This window comes from Mycteria americana, chromosome 9 (assembly GCF_035582795.1).
Source record: "Mycteria americana isolate JAX WOST 10 ecotype Jacksonville Zoo and Gardens chromosome 9, USCA_MyAme_1.0, whole genome shotgun sequence".
In the NCBI taxonomy this organism is placed as follows: Eukaryota; Metazoa; Chordata; class Aves; order Ciconiiformes; family Ciconiidae; genus Mycteria; species Mycteria americana.
This window is the reverse complement of record NC_134373.1, coordinates 35,138,313-35,163,444: the sequence shown is the minus strand read 5'-3', so window position 1 is coordinate 35,163,444 and position 25,132 is coordinate 35,138,313. Positions and strand designations below refer to the sequence as shown.

Here is a 25,132-nt window from a genome sequence, read left to right as displayed (position 1 = left end):
CAGTCCTTTGGAACAAGGTTTCACAATTCTCTGAGGGTAACTACTGTCTTCTCACTGCCACTTGCTTGTATGAGCTGCTAGTTCTTCTGTTTCAATTGGACTCTGCTAAGTATCATATGAATAAGGCTTACATTGTTATGTTTAGAATAAGTTCATGTTTTCTAGACTGTGCTATTAACATTAAAATAATTCTTACTTAAGGGAAAATAATAGCTTGGAACTGAGTTTACATGCAGGACATAAAAGTTTTGTATTTCTGTGAAAAGGTTGGGGATCCTTGCAATGTCAGTGTGGCCAGGGCTGTCCAGAAAGGACTGAACCATGCAATCCTCATATCCTAGGGATCACCAAGAAGCCGTCATGCAGGCCTTGAAGACTGACCGTCACAGAATCACAGAATCGTATAAGTTGGAAAAGACCTTTAAGATCATCAAGTCCAGCCGTAAACCTAACGTTACCAAGTCCACCACTACACCATGTCCCTAAGCACCTCATCCAAACATCTTTTAAATACCTCCAGGGATGGGGACTCAACCACTTCCCTGAGCAGCCCCTTCCAATGCTTGATGACCCTTTCAGTGAAGTAAAATTTCCTAACATCCAATCTAAACCTCCCCTGGCGCAACTTGAGGCCATTTCCTCTCGTCGTATTGCTTGTTACCTGGGAGAAGAGACCGACCCCCACCTTGCTACAACCTCCTTTCAGGTAGCTGTAGAGAGCAATAAGGTCTCCCCTCAGCCTCCTTTTCTCCAGGCTAAACAACCCCAGTTCCCTCAGCCACTCCTCATCAGACTTGTGCTCCAGACCCTTCACCAGCTTCGTTGCCCTTCTCTGGACACGCTCCAGCACCTCAATGGCTCTCTTGTAGTGAGGGGCCCAAAACTGAACACAGCATTCGAGGTGCGGCCTCACCAGTGCCGAATACAGGGGGACCATCACTTCCCTAGTCCTGCTGGCCACACTATTCCTGATACAAGCCAAGATGCTATTGGCCACCTTGGCACACTACTGGCTCATACTCAGCTGGCTGTCAACCAACACTCCCAGATCCTTTTCCACCAGGCAGCTTTCCAGCCACTCTTCCCCAAGCCTGTAGCGTTGCATGGGGTTGTTGTGACCCAAGTGCAGGACCTGGCACTTGGCTTTGTTGAACCTCATACAATTGACCTCAGCCCATTGATCCAGCCTGTCCAGGTCCCTCTGCAGAGCCTTCCTACCCCTAAGCAGATCAACACTCCCACACAACTTGGTGTCATCTGCAAACTTACTGAGGGTGCACTCGATCCCTTCATCCAGACCATTGATAAAGATGTTAAACAGAACTGGCCCCAACACAGAGCCCTGGGGAACACCGCTTGTGACCGGCTGCCAGCTGGATTTAACTCCATTCACCACCACTGTTTGGGCCCAGCCGTCCAGCCAGTTCTCTACCCAGCGAAGAGTTCACCTGTTCAAGCCATGAGCAGCCAGTTTCTCCAGGAGAATGCTGTGGGAAACAGCGTCAAAGGCTTTACTGAAGTCTAGATAGACAACATCCACAGCCTTTCCCTCATCCACTAGGCAGGTCACCTTGTCATAGAAGAGATCAGGTTGGTCAAGCAGGACCTGCCTTTCCTGAACCCATGCTGGCTGGGCTTGATCCCTTGGTTATCCTTGGTTATCTTTAAGGCTAGTCAGGAAGTTGCTGTGGTAATGAGTATTTAATGAGGTGGGAGTGAATCAGAAGGAGCTGAAGAAAATGAGGGGAGCAGGCAGGTTTGTAAGGGGTTGGGAAACAGGGGCAATGGGATGGGGAAAGGAGATGGATGCCAGGAGTTCCTGCTTACACCATTTTTTTCCCCCTGCCTGTGGAAGACAGGAGTCCTGAACTTTAGTAAAAAAAATATGGGCATCAAAGATGTGTTGTTGGTTATGGTAATTAGGCTTCTCCTGCATGGTGATCCCCAGGAAAGCTGCACAGAGTTCAGGCTGAGAGGGACCGCCCGCTAATGCTATGCTGCAAATGTCCTCAATAATTTCCTTCTGTGTGCTATAATTGAACAACATCCATTATCTGCCATTCAATCAGTATCAACACCAAAGAGGAGATTTGTGTAATAATAAAAAAATACAATTACTCTTACAGCCACCAGGAGGGAAGGACTGAGAGCAGGCCAGGCTGGCCAGCAGCCTTTTATCACTAAACCTGAGCTGGCTTCAGCTGTGGGGAGAGGAAGGCTAATGCCTGTCAGGTGAGGGAGCTGATCCTGTGAAGACCAGCTGTGGCCTAGGGTTTAAACTGAGTAGACAGACTGGCTACTTTTCCCCTCTGGTGAGGGTGAAAATCTCTAAAATGAGCAAGCTCAGCCGGGCTCAGGTCAGGCAGGAGGATGCGGCCCAGCGGGTGGCAGCCATGTTGGGGTGGTGGGGTGCTCCTTGCTGGGAGCTGTGACAGGCTGGGGGCTCCTGTGAGACTTCCCCTGTGGGATTGCTTAGAGGCTGCATAGGGGAATTCCCTTTACATTTCCTGCAGAGAAACTGTCTTTTACAGGTGGAAAAGAACATGTGAGGGGTTAAAAAAAAAAAAATTAAGACACAGAGATGCTGTTCTGGGTGGTGCATGGTGTTGAGGTGGTGTACACCAGCCAAGAAAGCACAACAATGTTGTCATTTTCTGTTGTTAAAACATCTCCATAGCTCACTCATAATTCAGAAAACAAAAATGAAATAATATCTATGTGAAAAAGTATTAACATGCCTTTGGAAGCTTATAAAACATAGCAGGAGGTTCCTTCCTGTGTCTTAGTCCTACCCATAGAACAAGATGGCTGAGGTGGCAGAGTTGCTGGCAGAAAGGGGAAAGATAAAAGAATATTCTTGCTGTGTACTTGCAAGATTAACAAACCAGGTTCACAGATCAAATAGGAGAGACTCCAAGTAATCTTTCATCTTCCATGGCATTTGCTCCGTATGCATTCAGCAGAGAGGTGGCCTTGCAGGTTTCTGCTGATGCATGTTACGGCAGCAGGTCCTGGGGAGGGGGAGAGAGGCTTTTATGTGGTGGTGTCTTCAAGGGCAAGGGTGGGCTAAAGCCCATGTTTTTTACCCCACCTGGTATTTAGTTGGAGCTTAGTGGAAGCTTGTGCAGGCTGAGAAGTGCTTGTGTAACATAACTCAACTTTGTAAGTCGGCTGAAGCAGGATCTTCTGAGAAGTCCCTCCCAGGTTTCTTTTCACAGAGAGTCTTACCACAGCAATTTAATTTTGAGATAGTAAAGGTACGGGTAATTGTGGCAGAGAAACGTTTATGCTTGCCAGCTATAGATAGAAAAAATACTGTTTTCTGTGAAAGAAAGTTAGGATTGTATTAAACAATTGTTGTACTGTTTTTGTCATTCTGTTGCTAGATGTTTACGTGTTGTTTGGTCTCAAACTGCACCATGAACGCAGGCGATGCATTGTTAATACTGACAAACATAAATGGTGTCTGGCTGGAGTTAATAGAAGTTAAACATGTAACCACAGAGAATGTATGTTTAAGTGTACTAGTAGTTACAGAAGCATTCATTTAACATTTGTTATAAGCTACTGTTGTTTTTTTATGAGTAATAGGGGAGCAGTTTATAGTTGAACTACTGTATAGAGAAGAAGAGCTGTGGGGCTTTGGATGGAATACTTGGAGCCTCAGGCAGTTTTGTAAATGTTTTCTATTACAAATAAGTTTAATAGTGTACATTAAAAAGGATGTGTATTTAAACCTTTATGGTCCATACCAGGTTAGGTGGAATTACAGTAAATTGCTACATTTCATTTCTGTAATTATCTTATAAACTGCTAGTTGATATTGTCCTGAAGTTTATGTTCAGCACATTTTACCACCAGTCGTATTTTGGACAGCTTGTATAAGGTCATTTGATTGTCTCTTAGGGGTATAAAATTACATATATATATTTAAAAAAAAAGAGATATCTATTAAAAAAGCATAAGAGTTACACACCTTCAGATGACTGTGTGTACTATTGAGAGGGGAGGGATCATGATCACCTCCCATGCTGTGATTATGAGTATGCACAGAGCAATTTTCCTATCACTAATAGTTCTAGAAATATACGATTATGAAACATGGTCTTTTCCTTTTATTTTATTTTTTTCCATTCCTGTAGGAACTTGGAAGTAACAGCCCTCCGCAGAGGAACTGGAAGGGAATTGCTATTGCGCTGCTGGTGATTCTAGTTGTTTGTTCACTCATCACTATGTCTGTCATTCTTTTAACCCCAGGTAACCTACTTCTTTATTTTATCTTACTGAAGGTGTATGATTCATAATGCAGTCATTAAAATGACATATAAATGTTAAAGTATCTCTTGCCCTTAAGCATTTTTAACATCTGGCTACTATAAATTTGGTGCCTGTAGGGACTCAAGAGTTACCGGAGCCCTTGTGGAGCAGAAGCATTTGGCTTTGGCAGTAGGTCCTTAGGATTGTGTCAGCCTTGAGGTGGCTACAAGCAATTCTCATTAGCCTCAGCAGGTGTGAGGTGACTTTAAGATTTTGTCACTTGTGTCTTGGTGTAATTTCAGATTTACAGATGAGCTGAGAGAAAGCTGTATGTCATGGAAAACTAATACTGAGAATGAAACTTCTCACTGAACCAGAAGCCAACAGACGTTGCCAGCCTTGTACAGGTGTTTTGCCACAACACTTAAGACTGTTTTTCATTTTGGGAATGACAGTAGTTCTACATTCACGTTAACTTACAGTTACTCAGCATTTAAACCATGCATGCTGATATATGGTAATTACTGTTAAGTGAAGTGGTATGTAACTCTAATCATAGACTCAAAGCAAACTCAGAGTTTGCAAAAAAAATTGCAAACTTGATGAAAAAAAAAAAGGACAACTTTGCAGAAAAAATTCCTTTAGGCAACATTTAGATCAGCCAAACTGACAGAAAATGCTTTTTTGAAATTGTTTTGAGTAAAATCAAGCTCTAGGAAGAGGATCCATTTGGATTATGTCCAATAGACATAAGAACAGAGTTGGGACCGACCGCTCCACACCATCTCTCATACTACTCTTAAATGAATAGAAAGCCAACTAAGAATTATTTCTGCTGAAGTGGAGATTCATTACCAGAAGATACAGATTTCTGTTCAATGCTGTATAGGCTCCGTGTAACTACTGTAAATTGGCAAACAAGTTTTGATAACGGACTACTTCTGGCAAGTTGTTTTTCCTTTTTCATGCAAACATAATACAAACTATACTAGTTCCCAGTTATTGATATACCTGTTAGCTTGCATACAGTTTACTAGTGGTGTTTTTCCACTTTTCAGATGGGATTTAACATCAAGCCTTTATCCTAATTTCTAGTGTTAAAACTTCTTTTTCCACAGAAAAATCAGTAAGGAGTTAGAGTTAATAATATACTACACTACATCATTATTAGTTTTATTTGCTAAGTTAGAAGGTAAATTTTATGAGGTGTTTAGACTACTTTTAACCTGCAGAAATAATATCCTATAAACTTGTGAAAAGTAACGAGGCTATTAATTTCTACTTTTGCAGTCTTCTAGTTTAGTAAGCACAAACAGGTTTGTCATTTTGAATAAATACACACTGGTTGTTCAACTGTTGTTAGTTTGATGTATAATTAAAAAGTAGACATTTATGTTTTAACATTTGATTTGGTTTGTATCTTCTGTAATCTGTGTTTATTTTCTATACATAATATATATAATTTCAGACTGAAATATAGAAATCTGTGGGAAATAGTGTGAGGACATTGGAAATATGATTCCTTCAAGGAATAATTCAATAAAATTTAAAATGGAAATGAAAAAGAGACAGCAGGCTATTTAGTAATGTGGTAATAAACATAAAGTGGAAAAAGGCAGTCTTTAAAATAAAACAAGTACTTTGTGAAGTACATACTAATTTGTGCTTGTGCTCAAGAAAGATTAACCCAGTATAGTGTTTTGAGAGTTCACATGATGTGTAATTCATCTTACTATATATAAACTAAGCATTTTGGAAACTTAATTACTATTTTAGAGTCTTTTGATGTCAAATCAACATTTTTCTTAAAAATTATGCAATATGAGGTATTGACAGAGTGGAAAGCTAGTGTCAAGGATTACAAACAAGGCTCTATTTTGGTAATGACTTAGCATTAGAAAAAAATTACTTTTCAAACATGTAGTAAAGTTGCTTGAAGATGACAGTTTTTTCAGCTTAGAAATGCTAACAGCAATGTAAAAAGTTACTTTAAAATCCAGTTTATATCGCGATTACTTGGCAGGCATGTGAATTAGATAGAAGACAGAGAGCAGAGCCAGTGTACCTTTCTTCTCTGATAGCTTTTCTGTACACAGTTGATGTATTGTTTTAGTGACTTTTATTAAAGCAGTTAATAAAAAGAAAAAAAAAATCTGTGAAAACTAAACTGTCTCGGGTAAGAATTTTTGGCAACATGAAAGCTTGTGTGAGCTTGATTGATAGTTGGCAAACTAGCAGGATATAAGGGGTCACAATAAATAGAAATAGAGTCAAGAAAGGTTGGAAGGGGAATCCTTTCGGGATCACAGACAGCATCAGGATGACGGTGTGTTGATCAAAATAAGTGATGGAAAGCAGCTTGTTGAGGGTAGGTAGTCAGCAAGGTTACGGAGAAAGGGGAAAATGGGCATATGAAGAGCCCAGTATTTGATGTTGTTAAGTTACAAGTAGTGTTTTGAAGACAGTGAATGTATTTGTGGAGTTGAGTAGAGCATATATAACAACATGTGCTTACTTTGAAGATAAAAACTCAGTGTGTGGCAGGAGCACGAGCTAACAAGGTCCCATGATGTGTAAACAGAGGGATTAGGTATAAATCAAGAGAGATAATGTTACTCTGCTGTAAAGCTCTAGTAAGACTGCAAGTGGAATATTGTGTGCCATGCTGGACTAGGAGAGTAAAAAAACCCAGACAGGCTGTTCTGATCCCTGGAAGGTAGGAAGAGGGCAAAAAGCTTATTTGAGGATTAGAACATTTGTCTTATGAGAGAGGATTTGAACAACTCTGCATGCTTAGCCTTACAAGACATCAAGTGCAAGAAGAGTTGATTACGGTGGGTAAGTGCTTACTGGGGCCCTGCTGAGACCTGGGAGGGAGGCCTGTGCAAGATGCAGCAGCGCCATGGAGTGAGCAGCTGTGATGGCCTTGTGTCTATCGTAAATTTATGATGTGCATTAAAAAGGAGTTTCTCTTCAATACAGCAAGGATGCACCTTAATACTAACTGGAGTGACTGCAGCAGGCAGTGCTGACATTTAAAGGCAAAAAAATCGTATTGTTGTTGATTCCAGTAAGCTTTCAGCTGGGCCTCTAATTGAGAAATTTGGCTGAATAAAGACCAATAATGAAACTATGATTGACTTTATTCACTGTGAAGGGGTCACATTTTCATCTGAAATGTATTACAGGATACGACCTTTACAAAGCACGTTTCTTGGTTAAATATGTGCTGGTAACCTATTGGGTTGACATCAAGATAACAAGATTGCTCCTTGACTGCTGTGATTCTAGATACTGTTTTTCTATGGGTCTGTCATCAGCGGCACTGTTTAATATCAGCAATCTGTAAGGACAAAATCTGACTAACAAAAAGATCCTCTCATAGAGAAGGTGGATGCCTGACACATTGGAAGGAAAAGCTCATAGAGCAGAGAAATACTGCAGTAATCTATGGCAAACCTACCCAATAATGATAAAATGATTAAAAGACCTGACTGGGCATCTGTCTGGTTGATTGTGTAGGAAGTGCATAGGTGCATATTTTTGCTAGTGCAGAGGCAATGTATGACGCAGCTTCTGGCAGCTGCCGTTCTCCTACATAGCCTAAAGCAGTTAGGTGAAGTGCATAGCTGCTATCAGTGAATATTCATTGGAAACTTTGTGTTTTGACAGCAAAACTTTTTCTCTAATAGTACCTCTGATTTCATGTTAGTGTTACAGTTCACTATTGAATCTCCGCTACTTATTATTTATTTAACGTACAGCACAAGAAAAGTAGAATTTAGCAGAGCTTCTTTTTTCTTTTCTGAGGCATGGAGATGATTTTAGGAGCTGGCAACTTAGTTTTTGTTTTGAAAATCAATGTTGGCTAATGTTCAGAAGCACAATATTCCTGGGTTCTATCATGTTTGGGAAAAACACAAGGCTGTTAGCCAAATGTTATGTTGCGCTTATCACTGGAGCGCAAGCACAGCCTATAAAATGTGCGTATAGAATTTTTTTTTTTTTTTACATTTTAATTTGTAGAATAGGTGAAATTGGTTCCAAATTTACTTACAAGAGTATTTTACTTACCTTCTGTCTGTAGAAGGTGGTCAATATGGCCTACATCCTTTGGCTGTCAGGAAATTTTTGTATTGGTTTGTAATCAGACTTTTCTTGTGGTGTAGGGCTGTGGAAAGAAGGAGCTTTGCCACTACAGTCCCAGTATAATAAATAGGCAAGCACTACATCCTTCAGTTGTCCTGTCCGTAAGGTACCAATGCTTTGTTTTCTGAAGCTTTACTGAAGAAAAATGGAACTTTTTCTTGTAGTGAAAAAACCATAAGAGCAAGGTATTGTTACTGATTTTGACAGGACCTTTGAACTATGCATTCTGGTTCTGTAATTCCAATGTTTTGCAAACTACACTGAATATATTGTTTTTAATAACTATCTAAAATGATCCTGTTACATTTATTTTAGATGAACTCGCAAATTCATCAGAAACGAGATTGTCCTTGGAAGATCTCTTCAGAAAAGAGTTCATAGTTCATAATCCAGAAGCCAAATGGATTAATGGTAAGTACAGCTCACGTAATTTGAAACTAGGTAATAATTTTGAATATTGAATGGTATCACTGTCCAGTCACTGAGAAAGAATCAGTTAAAATTTCAGTCTCTCTTGAAATTGGCCAGTGTCCCGGTTTTCCTTGCAGTTCTGAATTATGTCTGTTTCATTAATTTTTGAAGTTTCTTTCTAATTTTAAAGCTCTGTCTAGTAGAAACCCACTGAAACTTTCTGTTTATGCTGCTGACTCAGTTGGAGGCAATGATGTAGAATTGTTTGTAAGAACTGGATCTTGTTTATGGATTCACAAAAGGATCAATTCAGAAAATTAAATTGTTCTATTAATATCTGAACTTTGGGATTTGAGAACTGGTTCTGACTCTTCACATCTGGAATGGATTCTTAAATATTTTACTATACTTGTACAGCTCTTAGTAATTTTCTGATGTCTACAAATTGTATTTAATGTTCTACATTATTAAATGATTTATAAATGGTATGCAGATTCCCAAAGAATTATGCAGTTTTAATGTAAAAAAGAAAACAAATTCAAACTCTTTTTTTCAACTCATTGAACTCCTTTTCTCTTGATCACACAGGTTGTTCACATTCTTTCTGTTTGCAAGAAATGTACAAGTAACACAGTAGTGACCATCTGTTTTGTGTCATTATAGTCGGATCTTTGTATTACTCCAGGTGTTATAATCAAAGGCATAACAATAGGCTTTGTGCAAAATAGAATATTGTTAAGGAGTGCTCTATGGAAGGTAGGAGTTTGAAAGTCTGGTGACTGTGTATGTAAATTCAGAATAACTTTGTACAAGAAATAACAATTCAATTATATTAATCAACATTGGTGGTGTTCAGTAATAACTAGAACTGGTTTTCATTTGTAGGAAGCTATATGATTGAATTGAATTGTTGCTTTATGATATATTCGAAAGAATGAAATGGGCTTAACAAGGGTAAGTGCATTTCAAAAAAAAGGATAAAAAGGGAGAAAAATATGGTCAGTCTTTTTTTCCAGGACCAGTTCTGGTGTTGAGTTATTTGTTATTCGGTAGTTTAGGGTAGGAGAGGGGAGGCTCAATTTAGTTCCCTGCCACTGTTTGCCGCAGCTACTCCAGTGACCACAGAGTTGCTGAGATGCCCGTAGTTTCTTCTTTGGACTGGTTTCTGTCTGCAGTCAGTGCCAAAAACTCTGATACGGCTAAAGCCAGAACAGTGCTATTACCAAGAGGAACAGTTTCTTGTGTTTGGCAGAAAACTTTTTTCCAGTTAAGACTGTTTGGCTAATTAAATCCTAAAGCAGTTTTTGATGAATTTGTTGTTATCTGTTAAATTCACAAAGCAACTGCCTTTGATCCCACACTACTTGAAAAATACTGCTTCTAATGTCAAATAAAGTTATTACAGACCCAGTATTGTCAGTTAAAGTGGTCACTAAAAGCAGTCAAGAACATAATGGAAGAAGATCCTTATGCTAGTTCTATACATTACTCTTGCTACTCAAAAACTCCATGAGGTTACTCATCCAAGAACACTAGTAGTCATTCATAACATGTGCATAATATTCTATGCATGAAAATATTACTAATTTCAAAACCCAGGACAATAAAATTAAATGGTTATGAATTGAGTTATATTAAATATTGTTGATACTATAAAAAATATAATTTATTGTATTTTTTAACTCTGTTCTACAGCCTGTGATAAGATAAAAGCTTCTTTTAAGAGTTTTCCAGATGTGGTAACAGGAAACGTAGAATTTGTGCTAAACACTTGCTTGGATGCAGGTTTCTTTTGTGGTGTTCAAAATCCATCTTAAACTCATACAATGGAAGATGATTTTACTAGTATCATGCAAAAAACAGAGGTCACAAGCAATCTAGCCTAAAAGCTATGAGATCATACAGTTATGAACTTTTCCATCTATTGAAAATAATATTAGAAAAACTATTTAATAAAGAAAGGCCCTGTGTTTTATTAGCAGCACAGTTGTACTAATATCCAGTCTTTCTGCAGCGTTGTTTTTCTCAGCCAATATGAGAACTCGTAAGCTTGCAGTTAGGTGCTTTCCTGTGTTTATTTGCCAAAGAAGCAACGAAGTCCAGTGGTACAATAAAAAGGAAAGAACGGACTTTTTTCTTATTAGAGTATGTGTGTGTATGGGAATCGAGGAAAAAGTTGGGATAATTAAGGGTTATACTAATTGTGTAGTATTTCTGATAAACACGGAAAAATTATGTATAGATTTTTTTTTCTGCATTTTCTTTGAAAATGTCCAGTATGATCAATGAAATAAATATCTTCGATAATAAACAAAATGAGGAGGGTCTTGCAAAGCAGCATTTCTGCTTCCTGCTTCTATTTTTATTTTTAAGACTTAGGATAAGATTATAGTTTGTTTCCTGGCATGGTAGCATTGCAGTGGTGGCATTATATGCATAGAGAATGAAATATATAACTTAATATTCAGCATTCATTACTGTGGAGCTGGAGGGGAGCATTTGGCACTTTCTTTGTATATTGGCAGGGTAGGTGCTTCTGGACTCTGCACAGGAAGATTTTAGTGGAAAATAAGTAGCTACTTACTACTACTTTTTGCTCCTCTTGGGATAGAATAATTTGTATCCATCTGAAAGTTTTATCATCTTGACCTCCTGGGAAGGGATGGGAATAGAGATTGAAAAAGCGATTCCTGCTGTAAGCAGTTTCTGCAGGGTCTAGAGCATATTTTGTAGAAAGATGTCTGATTTAAGGATTTCAAGTTCTAGATGAATCACTGTGTTCTTAGGTAAGGTCTAGTATTTAACTGCGGCCATTTAATGAAACTTTCCATATTGATGTTTGAATTTCTCTAGCATTATCTTCCAAACACAATGTTATTTCTTCCTTGTTTGCAAGTTCCTCCACTACAAAAATCATGCCCACATAATTATTTCTAGTCTACTCTTTAATAAGAAAAGCTCTTACATACAGAAATTTTTACAGTCCATTTCCTTTTCTGCTTGAAACTGAGTCTACAATTTTATGTGCTTGCCACCAAAGTTAATAATTATGCAAATGTTTAAAGCTGCAGAGGAAATGTTGTTCTTTATCTGAGATAATAATCTGTTGCCAAAGAAAATAAAAGAAAAATTTTCAGCTAGTGTTAAAAGTGACAAAATATATTCACATTTAATGTAATTTGAGGATGTACCTATGCAGGAGATTTCTTCCTCCCTTCCTTTTTTTCTTCTTTTTTTGTTTTGTTTTGCTTCAAAGGCAAAATTTTTTAAACCTGACTTGGATTTTTGACTCTTTTTGTAAGAATTTACAAAGGAAAGAGAAAGAAAATGTTGGCTAGTATTTTCTTGAAAGTAAACGATGGCTAGTATTTTTCTTGAAAATAATAACTTCACAGTTTACTAAGCTTTTTCAATTATAAATCTGATCACTTCAACTGTATTTAAAAGGACATTGTGGAGAGCATACACAACCATCAATCCGTTCAATCCATGTTATCTGAAAGAGCGTTTGATTTCAGAAAGCATTCCAGTTGCTTGGCATGGTTTCAAAGATGTTAAATGAGAGTACATCTTCCCTTAGCATTATTGATCTTCAGGTTTTGTAATAGGAAGTGAGAATTTAAAATGCTGCCAGTGAATAATAAAAGTACTTAAATCTGACAGCATATTGCTACTGATAAGGGCTTCGCATTAGATGGCAAAACAGCTTCGTTTACTTAAGTCTAAGTACAAAACTGCCATGTAGTTTAAAATATCCAGAGTAATTACATTTAAGAAAGCACTGCAGTTATACTTCCCCTATGTTTTCCCTTGCCAAAAAACTTGTCAAGAGACTTAATGTATCTCATATTGCTTCTGTCTTGGATTCTAACCATTTTGCAACAGGGACTGGTCTCTGCTTCAGTTCAGGCATAGCATTTCATTTCATAACCACAGTTTGCTTTAGGAACATGTCTCCTGGGTGCTAGTACAGTACATTTAATGGAAGATCATGATATGAGATGTCTTAGGGCATAGTTCTAAAGTAGCTGTATCAGTGACAACAACAACTGTATCATCGCTCTATTAGTTGTTCATAAACTAATGTATGAATCATTGCTTATCTGCCAATATCAGCAGTCTGCAGCTGGATCTTTGAACCATACTGAAGCGTTTTTTCAGGATATTTTCTTCAATTCTGTTAAGTTACTTGAAATATGTATACTGGCCTGTGAGAAATACTGAGGGCTCAAAAGATTTGCAGTCTAATCCCTAGATCTTTGGTGGTATACTTTCATCTCTTATTATCAAGGACTCTGGCTGTTAATGACAATAAAATTCTGAATCTTTGCCTTTATTCCTTTTTGAATATGGAGTTGCTTGCATTTTTGCTGTTTAGATGATCTTTCCCAACCTTTCCTATCTGTGATAGAGTGCATTGACTCCTTGCTTGTATTCTGTCAGATGGGTATCAGCACAGTCATGATATTTTTCATATATCTGAATGAAAAGTGTCAGAGAAGGACCTGAACTCTGAATGATAGCCTGCAGCAGGCGGTGCTCTGGAATCCGGTTTTGTGCTAAAGCTCAGCAAAACACCTGAGTAAGTGTATATGTGCTTTACAGAGCAGGGAGGGATGTAGGCATGTGCTTAAGGTAAAACTTCTGTAAGGTGCTTTGCTGAAAATGTGAGAAGATAAAATAAGTATTTCTCTCTTTCTGTCTTGCTTGCCTCTGGAGCAGCTGTCTCTTCCTGTATTCAGTAACCCTTGCAACACCATGTCACAGGAAGAGTGTAGGGTAACGTGTATGGCTGGGCAGCATCACAGCTCTGCGGGCAAACACAGTCCTGCTGATGCAAGAACATTTTGGTGTAGTGAGGGAGAGGACTGGGGAGGTGGCAGGTGACACCATAGAGGGAAGGGTTTTCAGTGGCACTTTGAGGAGGGCAGTGATCTTCGAGAGGGGAAGAGATGATAGCAGAGATTCCCTCCTCCTGTAGGACCCCACACTTTATTCAAAACAGACTCATCTCACAAGCAGCAGCCCTCTCTGTCTTTGGGAGGAAGAGGGAAAATAAGGAAGTCATGGGGAGTCAGAGGCAATAGGGGAAGGAAGACTTTGACCCTTGTGGCAAGGGAAAGGACCTAGAGGGGTTGAGGTGGCAACTTGTGTTTCAAGAAGGGTTTCCTGCCTCATGCAGAAGCTGCATTTTCTTCACGTATCAACTTTCTCCCTGCCTTTAGCCCTTGTAAACTCCTGTGCCTTGTCAGACAGGAGCTGCTAATCCGCTCTCTGTGCCTTGAGCAGGCGGCTATCGGGGCAGGCTGCCATCCCTGGCAAACTGCCGTGCTGCCGCCTGCCAAATCGGAGGCTGCTGCTGGAGATGGGTGGCCGCTGCTCTGTGCAGACCCCTGCGGAGGAACCACAGCTCCTCTGCTACAACAGGGCTCTGCGCGTGTGTGGAGAGGAGGCAGACGCAGGGAGGCAGTTGGTGCTCACATCCTCTGCTGCAGATGATACAGAAAACTCTAACATAGTGGAGGGTAGGTTTGTCCCTTGGTGTCACCCTGGCGAACACAGTTCTTCTCTTTGGCTAATCAGGATGAGTATAAATGCACCATTTTGATGAGAGATTTCTGGAGAAAACGTATATTTGTACCTCTTTTTTTTGTCATAAAACCCTGTTTTTGGAATGAGGTTTATCAGTTTGTCCAGCATAAAATCCCAGGTTGTGCTGGCAACACAGCAGGTATAACCTGTTTGGATTTAATTTCCAAAGCAAATAATTTTTCATGCACATATGTTTTCAAGGCAAAGACTCATCAACACTTTTGTTTTTTCCTTTTACAGTTTTAATGTGTTTCTTTGGAGATGATAATAAACCACTCTGTCCCAAGTCAGAAATATTTTCACTTGGCCTTGAGAATTGGTATCAAGGCAATAGATGTCTGGTTTTGTTTTAACTCAAGCTCTTGTATTTACTTGGTTTATTTTTGTTTTTATATTGTTTCCAGATTTCCTGTATTAGCTTCAGCAGAGGCATGGCTTTCATTTTCTGAGTAATATTTACTAGTTCTGATGTGGGCATCTTTATTTATTTTCACACATCAATTTTATCAGCGTGGAGAAAAAGAGAATGGGTGATGACTACCCTTTTGAAACTTCAGTGAAACCAAGGGACTGGTTTATGGAGGAAATCTCTCTCTCCACTTCACATTTTATTTTGGAAACATTTATTGTGTTTAGTAGAGTGTCTCTTTAAAAAAAAAAACCAAAACCAAAACAAAACAGGAAGTATTAAACCACTTTTGCTTTAGAGTTGAACAGTCACTTCACTGCAATATTTTGTAGACTGTGTATTAGAGTTATCATGGAAAGATACTACGTGGCTGAAGAAGTATTATTGCTTCTCGTAACATGTTTGGTTTCCTTAAAAAGCAAATGAGACAGTGGCTTCCCATAGATTTATTTGTGGTTGTCCCTAGCACCTTTTTCATTCTGCACACTGCCTTTATCACCTGGGGAGTGAAATGTGTAGATAGTGGCCTTTGCTTGAGCTGGTGCTTTCCCTGAGTCTCTGTTGGCCCTTGTTTATCCTGAAAAATTATATAAAAAGTGAGTCTGGGAAACCTGGCATGAAGATGGTTGAAATGGCTTTAAAAATTGTGGATGATAAAAATGGAAGTGGTTTGGGAAGCACAGCACACAGATTCCACAGTACCACCTGTGCCAACTTTGTGCAGGAAACTATGGTTTAAAACGTTTGACACTTTTTAAAGGAAGCTTTTCCTGTATACGAGGCAAATATGAACTTTATTTATCAGAACTGAGCATGTTGTGATGTTTGCCGGTGGATATGGGTCAAGTGCAAGAAATCGGTCCATCACTGAGCAATAAAAGAAGACAGATTCTACTCCAAAAAGTTGTTGCTGAGCTGGAATCAAGAAACAGACAAATATCTCTATTAGAATTACATATCTATATATATTGGTATTAGTCTTCTAATTTATAATGGATATTATTAAGAGTGAAGGCCTATGGGTTTTTTTTTCCCCTCCCCTAAATGAGATGAGAGTCTGAAGTGCCCAGGCTGGAATGCAGCCATTCTGCACAAGTGCATTTTCAGTGTAGCAGGAGCTGTGTTTGGCATTCAGATATTTAGGCTGTGATATGATGCCTTAATGCTCTGCCAGGGACTTGGGTAGAAGTGAAGAGAGATAAGTACAGTGGTGCTCTTGCCAGCTCTGCATATAGCTTTCATTATTTATCTGAATCTATGTGTGTAGAGCCTGACGCTGAAAGCCAGGGCAGGGAGTTGTTTTGGTGCCTGTGGTTCAGTGTGAAAGGTTTATTTCTGAAAGGCAGCAGAGGGTGGTTGGACTTTGATTCCCCGTGTAGGGAAAAGCAGCACATAAAATAAAAAAATAAAAAAAATCCTAGATAGGGCTCCAATCTTTGGAGGCTTTTAGCTAAAACTCTTCTTTCGTAAAACCCTAGCAGTGGTGTTAATTATACACCCAGTTTTTGCCAAGTCTGAAGACTAAGTTTTGGGAAATCCCCAGAAAATTTGAAAAGATACATAGAGTGTCTCCAGGCTGGCTGAAGTTTCTCTCAGAAACTGCTAAAAAGGGGAATAAAAGTTTTGATCAATACTGTTCCACTGATTTATTAAAATAACGTTTTAAACAAAAGAGTTTAAACAATGTTATTGTGAAATGGATGGAATGATTCAATTCTCTCATTAGGGAATTGAATGAAGGAGTTTGGGGCTGCATTTGTGCTGATGCTGAAGACTTGCCTGCAAGCCAGCAGTAGATGGGTAATTGGTCATTCAGGCTAAGGATGTGGAGGTAACCACTCCTGGTACCAGGCACAACGTGCCTTGCTGTGTCCCTTGATGCAGGAATTGTGGCTTCTCAAAAAATGGCCAATCTTGGTTTAGGAAGAATTTTGATTTTTCTCATTTGTTTTGGTTTTTAGGGATGTTGGAGTTTTTTTTGTTTTGTTTTTTTAAGTTTAGGTGCAGTAGTTCTTTGGTTTGGTTTTCTCTGAGTTTCTCATGTTACAAAATGAATTTATTCTTAAATATTGCATGGGAAGAATGCATGTAAAGCAGAAGATAAATAATATGAGGTGCATAAAGCTATGGAAGTGTTAATGTGAACAGGAAATAGAAACTGACACAAATTATTTTATGCAGTATTGTAGGTAGGATTGCAAATAAGAAAGCATGAAATAATTTGGGTTGCAACTGTGTGTAAGTGTAACACGCACCCTTAAATACAATGGGGAAAATCCTGTACTTTTTTCTGCATGAAAGTGGAGATTTCGTATCATTGCTGTAGGGGTTTATCAGAAAGCAGATGGTCTTTTTCATCAATAGTCATTATCACAGAGCAAATATTCATTTTCTTCCATTGAGCAGAGATGCTTTTGTGCTTCAGATTCAGAGATTTGTCCCTGTGAGTGGATCTCGCCTGTTTAGATGTTGTGGCTCTGGAGCTGTGGGACGCTCACCAGGGTGAAAGCAGAGCTCTCCCCTGTGGGCAGAAGGACGGAGGATTACTGTTGCTTTCATCCTCTGATTCTCCACCCTGAGGATAAGCAGTTGTATATCCTATTGCTCAGAAACTTGTTTTGTCCTCCTCATTAAAATTCTTTATTTCACCGGTCATAACACAGTAGAGTTTTTTCCTCAGTTATTTTTTCCTCTAGACTGTATGCAGTCTAGTCTTTAAATAATATTACTTTGTGGCTGTTCTAACCGATCTTCCCTGCCCAACCACACTATTAGGGTCTGCTGCATGTACTATATTTCTTTCTGCTCTTGTATTATTGATGTCTCTAAGGTGCCACATGACTTGCTTGCTGAGAAGTAGATCTTGGGTAATTTCTGCTCAGATCAACTATGTTAAGCCCCATTGCTACATCGATACTGGTGCCAGTGTTAATGACCGTTAACAAGCATTAAATAGTGCTATGTATTCAGGGCCATTAACTTGTGTCACCATTGTATTTTGTAAATGACTTCTTAGCACACCTCTTTAGAAATCTCCCTTCCTTCACCTTCTTTGTACACTAATACAGCATTGTATTAGACGTGACCTCCACACTGTCTTGTAGCTCCCTTCTTCACTTGAGCATTACCATTATTGACTGCAAAAGTTTTTTCCTGGGCATTTGTTTTCTGACCATTTGGTTTTGGTTGGTTTGTTTGTTTGTTTTTTTCCACTACTTCCTCCACAGAGTATCTGAAATTTATTTTCCTGAAGAGTCTTTATTTCTTGTAACAACTTACTTCTAGTTGTATTCATTAAGGTGTAGACCAATTCCCATGCTTGTTGAAATCTATGGGGATTGGACAAAATCCACAGATCGGGATGTAAGTTAGGAAAAATGAAATCAAGTGTTACAACTAGTGGAAGATCAAACTACCGTTTGCCATCTTTAGCCAAAAATACAGCTAATCATTGCAATCCTCCTTAAAATTTATGTCCCTATTGAATTTTTACTTATTCCACAACCCAAAGCATTAAGAATTTAACAGAGAGATCAATGTGCTTACTTAGAAAATATTTACACAGGCAGAGTGTATCTGTTGTATAAGGTGGTGTATTTTGAAAGAGGTTAGCAGAATGGTTTACATTTTCCAAGCAATGTTTACAGATAGCAACCTAACGTTGAAGGGTTAAGTACAGTAATCCTGTATGTGAACCCCTAGGAAAGTGGACCAGACACTTAATAAATCTTAGTTCTCCCGAAGCAAAAGTCTCCTGAGTGTAGTGCACATATTAAGGTTACTGTTCCAGTTACCATAGCAATGTCCATGAAAGAGAGAGACCTTTTCTCAGTAATACATTTTTGACTAAGAAAGCAGTCCTTAATATGAACAAGTATAAACTGGATGTGCTACATCATTACTCTTAGGATGCTACCCACTAGGACAAATATTTTTACTACATGAGCAAACCTGAACAGTGGATTGAGAGTTTTGGAATGATAACAGATGGTGGGTGCTGTACAACAGATTTATGAGTTCCCTCCAGAATGCCACACTTTTTTCTTTTATACATAAAGACTTCAGAGATGTATGTGTTCATGCATCAGCAGGTTTATATACATGTGATGTGTATTTTCATCCTGTGCCTCCTTGTTCTGTCTTCCCCACTTTGTCATCACTGCTCCTGAGCAGAAGGGTACCTGTTGCCCAGCTGGAGCTGTAGTCCTTTCCCCATGGATTGAGTTTGTAGTGACCTGTTAACTTTTCCTTTGGAAGCTGCTGTTTATACGTGCAGCTGGTTTTATGGTCCTTCATACAGGCTTATTTAAGTCAGCTCTAATTTGCTCATCAGCAATTTGATTCTTTTCAAAGGAGTGCTGTGTGGGAGGGGGATATACCTTCAGTTGTAGCTGCACGCAGTAGCACTGTTGGCCGATTCTGCCTTGTTCCCATTTACCTAAACCAAATCCTTTTAATTGTCTTCAGTTTTCTTACTTATCTGTCTAAATAGACAGTCCTTTAACAAGTGCTCAGTTGTTTTTTGTGGCAGATTAGTAAGCTGTACAGTGTTTTAAGTAGTTATCTTTAAACCCCAAAGTTTTACATTTCTAATCCTTATGTTTTGTTGTCTGGTTGTTTTTTCCTTGAATGAAGAGGCAGTAAAAACAGTGCTTTCATGACAGTATACCAACAGTATACCATTCTGTATTGCTCAAATGCTTATGTAATGGATCCATAAAAATTGCATTTTTTAAACACACACATATATATATCTATGGACACATATGTAAGTTTATTACACCTTTAGTCCTTTTTTTTTCTTTGCTCTCTTTAGTTGATTCCATTGTGTATTCTGTGATTTTTCTTTTCCTGTTCAAATGGCAGATTTCAGAGACACTGACTCATATTTGCCATTCCTTCATCCATTTCCCGGGTCTATTTTGCTTTCTGTGCCATGTGTTCTTTTTCTTAAATTTATGAAGTGATCCTGTACCTCCAGCGTGGCAAGGCAGTTCAGACACACAGAAATGGGTACCAGGCCAAGGTTATTCCTCATATGAAAATGTGGTTGGTACTTAAATAACTTCGCTTGTTGTCTCTTTCAGTGTGATGCAAAAGGACTTTTGGTTTTAGTATGTTTGGGAAAGTGAATATATATATATTTAGGTCATGTATTTAGGATTCCTTTCAAGTGTCTGTTCAGTGCATCAGTTCTGTTAAATTCTCCCAAGAAGTGTTTGTGTCGAGCAGGAGGACATGGCACAAGTGTTATGTGGTTTTGATCCAAACTGTATCCTGTTGCAGTTTGGACCTATTCCTTTTAGGTACATCAGGATTAGAGGGGAACGGCACTGGAGGGAGAAATCAACAGAGTAAAAGCATAAAACAAGTAACAACAAAAACATAATGAGAAAAAAGGAGAACAACTGGGTAAAGAGAAAGCAGAGGCAGGAACAAGAGAAACGAAGGGACAGTCTAATGGAGAGCACAAAGGCCTGTGTTAGTGCTCCATCAGTGCCACAGAACACATGTGTTTCCCATTAAGGACATCTCTTTATTCTGTAACTCCAGGCAGCTTCTGGGAGAACATGTGTGGGCGATGAGAATTTCCACTTAATCATTGTGTTTCTGATCTTCGAGAGACAAGAGCTGGCCCTAGTGATGAGCGGGAGACATGAGGCTGGTGCTAAAGGCACTCATGTGGCCAGCCCCAAAACTGGACCAAAGCCATACTATTGGCCTAACCCTGCTGACACAGCGCCCGAGAAGCATCCGGTGAGGAGACCTGCCTGCAATTTCTTCTGGCAAAAGTTGCTCTTTACAATTGTACCTACATCTTTATTTGGGGATGTCTGAAGTGCAGCGAGAACAAAAGTGCTATAAACTTTAAATTATTACATTTTTGACAGTCTGATTTAATTACATTTTTAATTTACTGTTGCAGAAATCAAGTGTGGCCCCCATACTGTCTGTACGAGACTGTAGAGTTGAGATGAACCAGAGGCAACTTGATATTTGCTAGTTTATCCAATCTGACAAAGTTTCTAGACAACTTCTGTGAGAGATTTGGCAGCTAGTAATCATCGTAGCAACCATGTATTGCTTTGCCAAATCTGTAAACATAGATTGATTTTTGGTCAATTAATAGGGCTGTACAAACCTGTAGCCTCTCTAGTGAGAAACTTAAATTTTGGGCAGTTTGTTAAAATTACTAAAACACAGGACCAGGAGAAACAATCAGGTTTTTGACAGAATTTAGATATTGGCCTCCCATGCTGAGAGCGATTCGACTTCAACCCAGTTTTTGCTAGGTTTTCCATGATATTTTTCTCCTCAGGGAAAAAGCAAATCTTTCGTTTTGAGAGGGTTTTTTATCCGTAGTTGAGAACTTACTTGATGAATGAAGACCATCTTACTTGACAAGTGCTTCAAAGGGAAATGTAGAGTGTACTTTCTGTACTCGCAGCCTACTTTAGGCATACAGCTGACAATTTCTGCTACATGTGGAATGTTGATTTTTAAGTTCAGCTAAAGCTACTTGGAAGCCTAAAGTTTGCTGCAGATCTGTGAATTGCAATTTGAAAGTAAAAATTGAAAGTACTTGAAACTTCAAAAATGTGGCAATGAAAACCCAGGAGTTGAGAGTCCTCATTGTAAGTAATAGCAAAATAAACATCATGGAGGTAAGTTAATCTATTTTATTGCGGGACAGGTGCTACATGAGAATTAGTTGTAATAGCTTCAAAGGTAATAGTTATTGACCCCATCCTAGAGCAGCCATCTAGGGTAAGAAGGCAGCTTCTTTTCTTTATCTTCTTAGCCCTGGAGTTACATCCTAAGTCTTGTCTGTCAAAACGGGTCTGTTAATTCTGTAACAATGATTCAGATATTTATGTATTTGTTACCAGGATCTTGATTGAGACAGCTCATCTGTGAAGGTCACTAGGCAACTTTTCAGGTACTACTGGCATGAGTTAGATTCAGAGGGACAGTTACAGTTGGCTGAAGATATATTTGACAGAAAAGTTTTCTGATGATTTCTTTTCTTTTTTTAGTCTTCACTTGCAAGTTTTGTATGAAGGATTGTTTCTGTAGAAGCTTTCTGAAAAGTTTAAATAGTTCACTTTAGCTTTCTCACATTTTGAATAATGTGATTTTTTGTTGTTGTTTGTTTAAATGCTGGAATCTTCTCTTTACTATAATCATTCCATTTTGACATTTCTCTGTTATTTTAATATATTATTATATTACTTGTGCACACTATCTTATTCATGCAAAAATGCTGTATTTTGGTATTATAAGAGTAAACAGTTCAACATTTAAAAACAAGTATTTCAATATATTCTATTTGAAATTCTGAGGAATCTTTCCTTAAAAATAAAAGTAGTATAAGGTTTTCAATTTATTCTAATTTAGAATAACAGTGCTTGCACTCTCCAATATTTTGTTTTCTAGTTATCTCTATGGGCAATTTAGAGAAGGAGGCTCTAAGCCATATTATCAGTCACATCTCCAAACCACATTATAAATTACCCAAACCATGATGTCATGTTCCATTCGTGGAAATCAGTTGCAGACTTAATGTTATAACCTGCAGCATTTCCATTGATTTCTGATGGATTCCAGATGTATAGAGATATGGAAATGGGCTCCTGTTATGAGATGTTTCAAAGGTGGATGCTAGTGCTTTGCTTTCTGGGTAACTGCACATGTAATTATAATTATGTAAGTTATGAATTTTTATCTTTTTTCCATTTTCATACCCAGCGTTGTACCTTGTCCTCCTAGAGGCAAGGACTCACTCTTCTAGCAAGTTAGTCCTTTCTTTTTTTAGCAAATTAAAATGATCATATAAAGTGTTACATACATGTTCCTCTCTGTTTTAATACTCCGTTCTCTTTTCCAGCTGTTTCTTGAGCTCCTATTGTGGTAAATAGTTAGTTGAAAACAATTTGGCCTCAAAATGCTATTTTTGAAGACCTTGACTAGCCCATGCATGTTACTATAATGCAAATAATGACAAGAGTTCTACTGTATTATTTCAGTAGAAGTTATAAAGTTAAACTATATTTTTAACTACTTAGCTAATGTCTGAGGGCAAAGAGTATTGAAAAAGAGCTGAAAGTGAAGATGTACTTTTTACTTCAGGTACTGTCATTGTGCCCCTCGCCCCGCCACATTTGGTATATAGTACATGAAAGAAGAGGCAGACAATATGTCTTTAAGGACTAAATGCTTTCTGTCTCATTACCATCTTCAGAGTAGTCTTTTACTAATTTTAACCAAACATTTTTTTAGTATAGGATGTGTCTATCCTCAGTACTAAAACACACAGCCATTCATTGCCTCACCACTAGATTAAAATATACTCTGAATTAACGGTATCTTTTATTCTGTTCCTCATTATGAATGCAAACAAGTCTGAGTGTTCAATAAATTGCATTCATTTGTGTGACTGCTTGGTGTTTTTTTGGATTAGGTAAGGCTAAACTCTGACGAAATAAAATTACATTTGAAATATAGTTTGTTTTTATCTGGGAGTAAGACTTTCCAGAGATGAGAGCAAGAAAACAGTATCATGAATAGCCTGACTCCTGGCTGGTTTGTGGGAGTTTCTGAACACCATGTTGAAGACAGTCTCTTTGTTGAAAACCATGGAATTTCCGAATTCCTGACACTGGTAATGTGTTGGATGAAAGTTATTTTAGTTCTTAGTAAGGGTATTTGTGGAGATTGACTTCGCATCTGTCTTATTCTCTGCTTCCTGGTTTTGTTTAATAAACATAGAAAGCTTCAGAGCAAAACTTCTCAGTTTTATTCAATAACTTGAACTGTGCACATTGATATATCCGTAGCTACTCAGTGAATACCAGTTCTTTTAGTACCTAGTACTGAACTTCTGTACATTATCAAAATGAAATATATTTTTAAATTATTATGGAGATTGAAAAAAGGATATTTCAGTTTAAATGAAGTCAGAATATATGGATATTAATTTTGAATTAGAACTTCCAAAAGGCTTGGGATTTTTTGGTGTTTCTAGTAAACGTAATGCAGCTGCTGAATAACAGTTTATAATGTTTTATTTGTGGAAGAGACAAAAGAAATATTTGCATAATAACATAAAACTTGATTTTTCAGGAGTGCTGAGCACCCACAACTGACTATAATGCTCTTACATATACTAATTTAAACATGAGACTTTGCAAAATAGCATTTGTTCTTTCTTAGGTGTAAAAGAATTTAGGGAGTTCCTTGTTTGGGAGTTGCCTAACTGTAAGTCGATGTTTAGACAAGTATGAAGAGCTCAGGGCTCAGGAAAAAGCATTTGGTCTTCTAGCAAGTAGGGAACCTGATACTGAGAAACTGTTAACAGCCACTGACTCTGACAGTGCTACCAAGTGCAAAGTGGTGAGCATAGGGAAACACTGGTTTGATATGGCAGGCAAAGATGGTTTGTTGCACGCCTTTTCAGGAAGGTTTTTGTTATGTTTTGTTGTGTTGTTTTTTGGTTTTTTTTAAGCAGTGTTGAAGCTTGTGCCGGAATAAGAACTTGGCTCTAATCTCTTTGGGGGTGATTAGTCTTAATGAACAAATAGCATCAGGAAAGAGAGATAGGCATCTATAAGACTTCTCGGGCTTTCCGTGAGAGTTGATCATGGCCTCCCTCTTCCCCACTCCTCAAGAAGGGATAAAGCTTACTGCTTTGTTAGACTATTTACTGAATAAATGAAAAAGTAGATATGAACTTGTTTTTTATTTTAGAAATGCCATCAGTTCACCATCTTTATTAAGACATGAGTAACTGCATGTTCATAGAATCATAGAATAGTTTGGATTGGAAGGGACCTTTAAAGGTCATCTAGTCCAACCCCCCTGCAATGAGCAGGGACATCTTCAACTAGACCAGGTTGCTCAGAGCCCCGTCCAACCTGACCTTGAATGTTTCCAGGCATGGGGCATCTACCACCTGTCTGGGCAACCTGTGCCAGTGTTTCACCACCCTCACCATAAAAACTTTCTTCCTTGTATCTAGTCTGAATCTACCTTCTTTTAGTTTAAAACCATTACTCCTTCTCCAGTCGCTACAGGCCCTGCTAAAAAGTCTGTCTGCAAATAGATAATCTAGATGTACCAAAACAGTTTGCTGGTGGACAAAATTGTAACAATTCCTTGGGTGAGTATTAAGTAAAGGACCATAGACAGGAATCACCTGATTACATCTTTAGCAGAACAGCAGTGAAAAGTTCTTTCAATAATGGGATTTTTAAAAGCATTTTACAATGACAACCTTTAATTACAAGGGTAATTATTTTTATTGCATTTTGCGAT

At 38.4% G+C, this 25,132-nt stretch overlaps 1 protein-coding gene across 1 annotated transcript in view; it reads left to right on the top strand.

Annotated features, from left to right (window-relative positions):
* The window catches only part of DPP10 (dipeptidyl peptidase like 10), a 565,102-nt gene that overhangs the window by 319,592 nt on the left and 220,378 nt on the right, over nt 1–25,132 (top strand). Inside the window, exons 2-3 of the mRNA XM_075511483.1 lie at nt 4,143–4,257; nt 8,722–8,817. Coding sequence (XP_075367598.1) covers nt 4,143–4,257; nt 8,722–8,817 — 211 coding nt within the window. The remainder of the gene's footprint in view (nt 1–4,142; nt 4,258–8,721; nt 8,818–25,132) is intronic.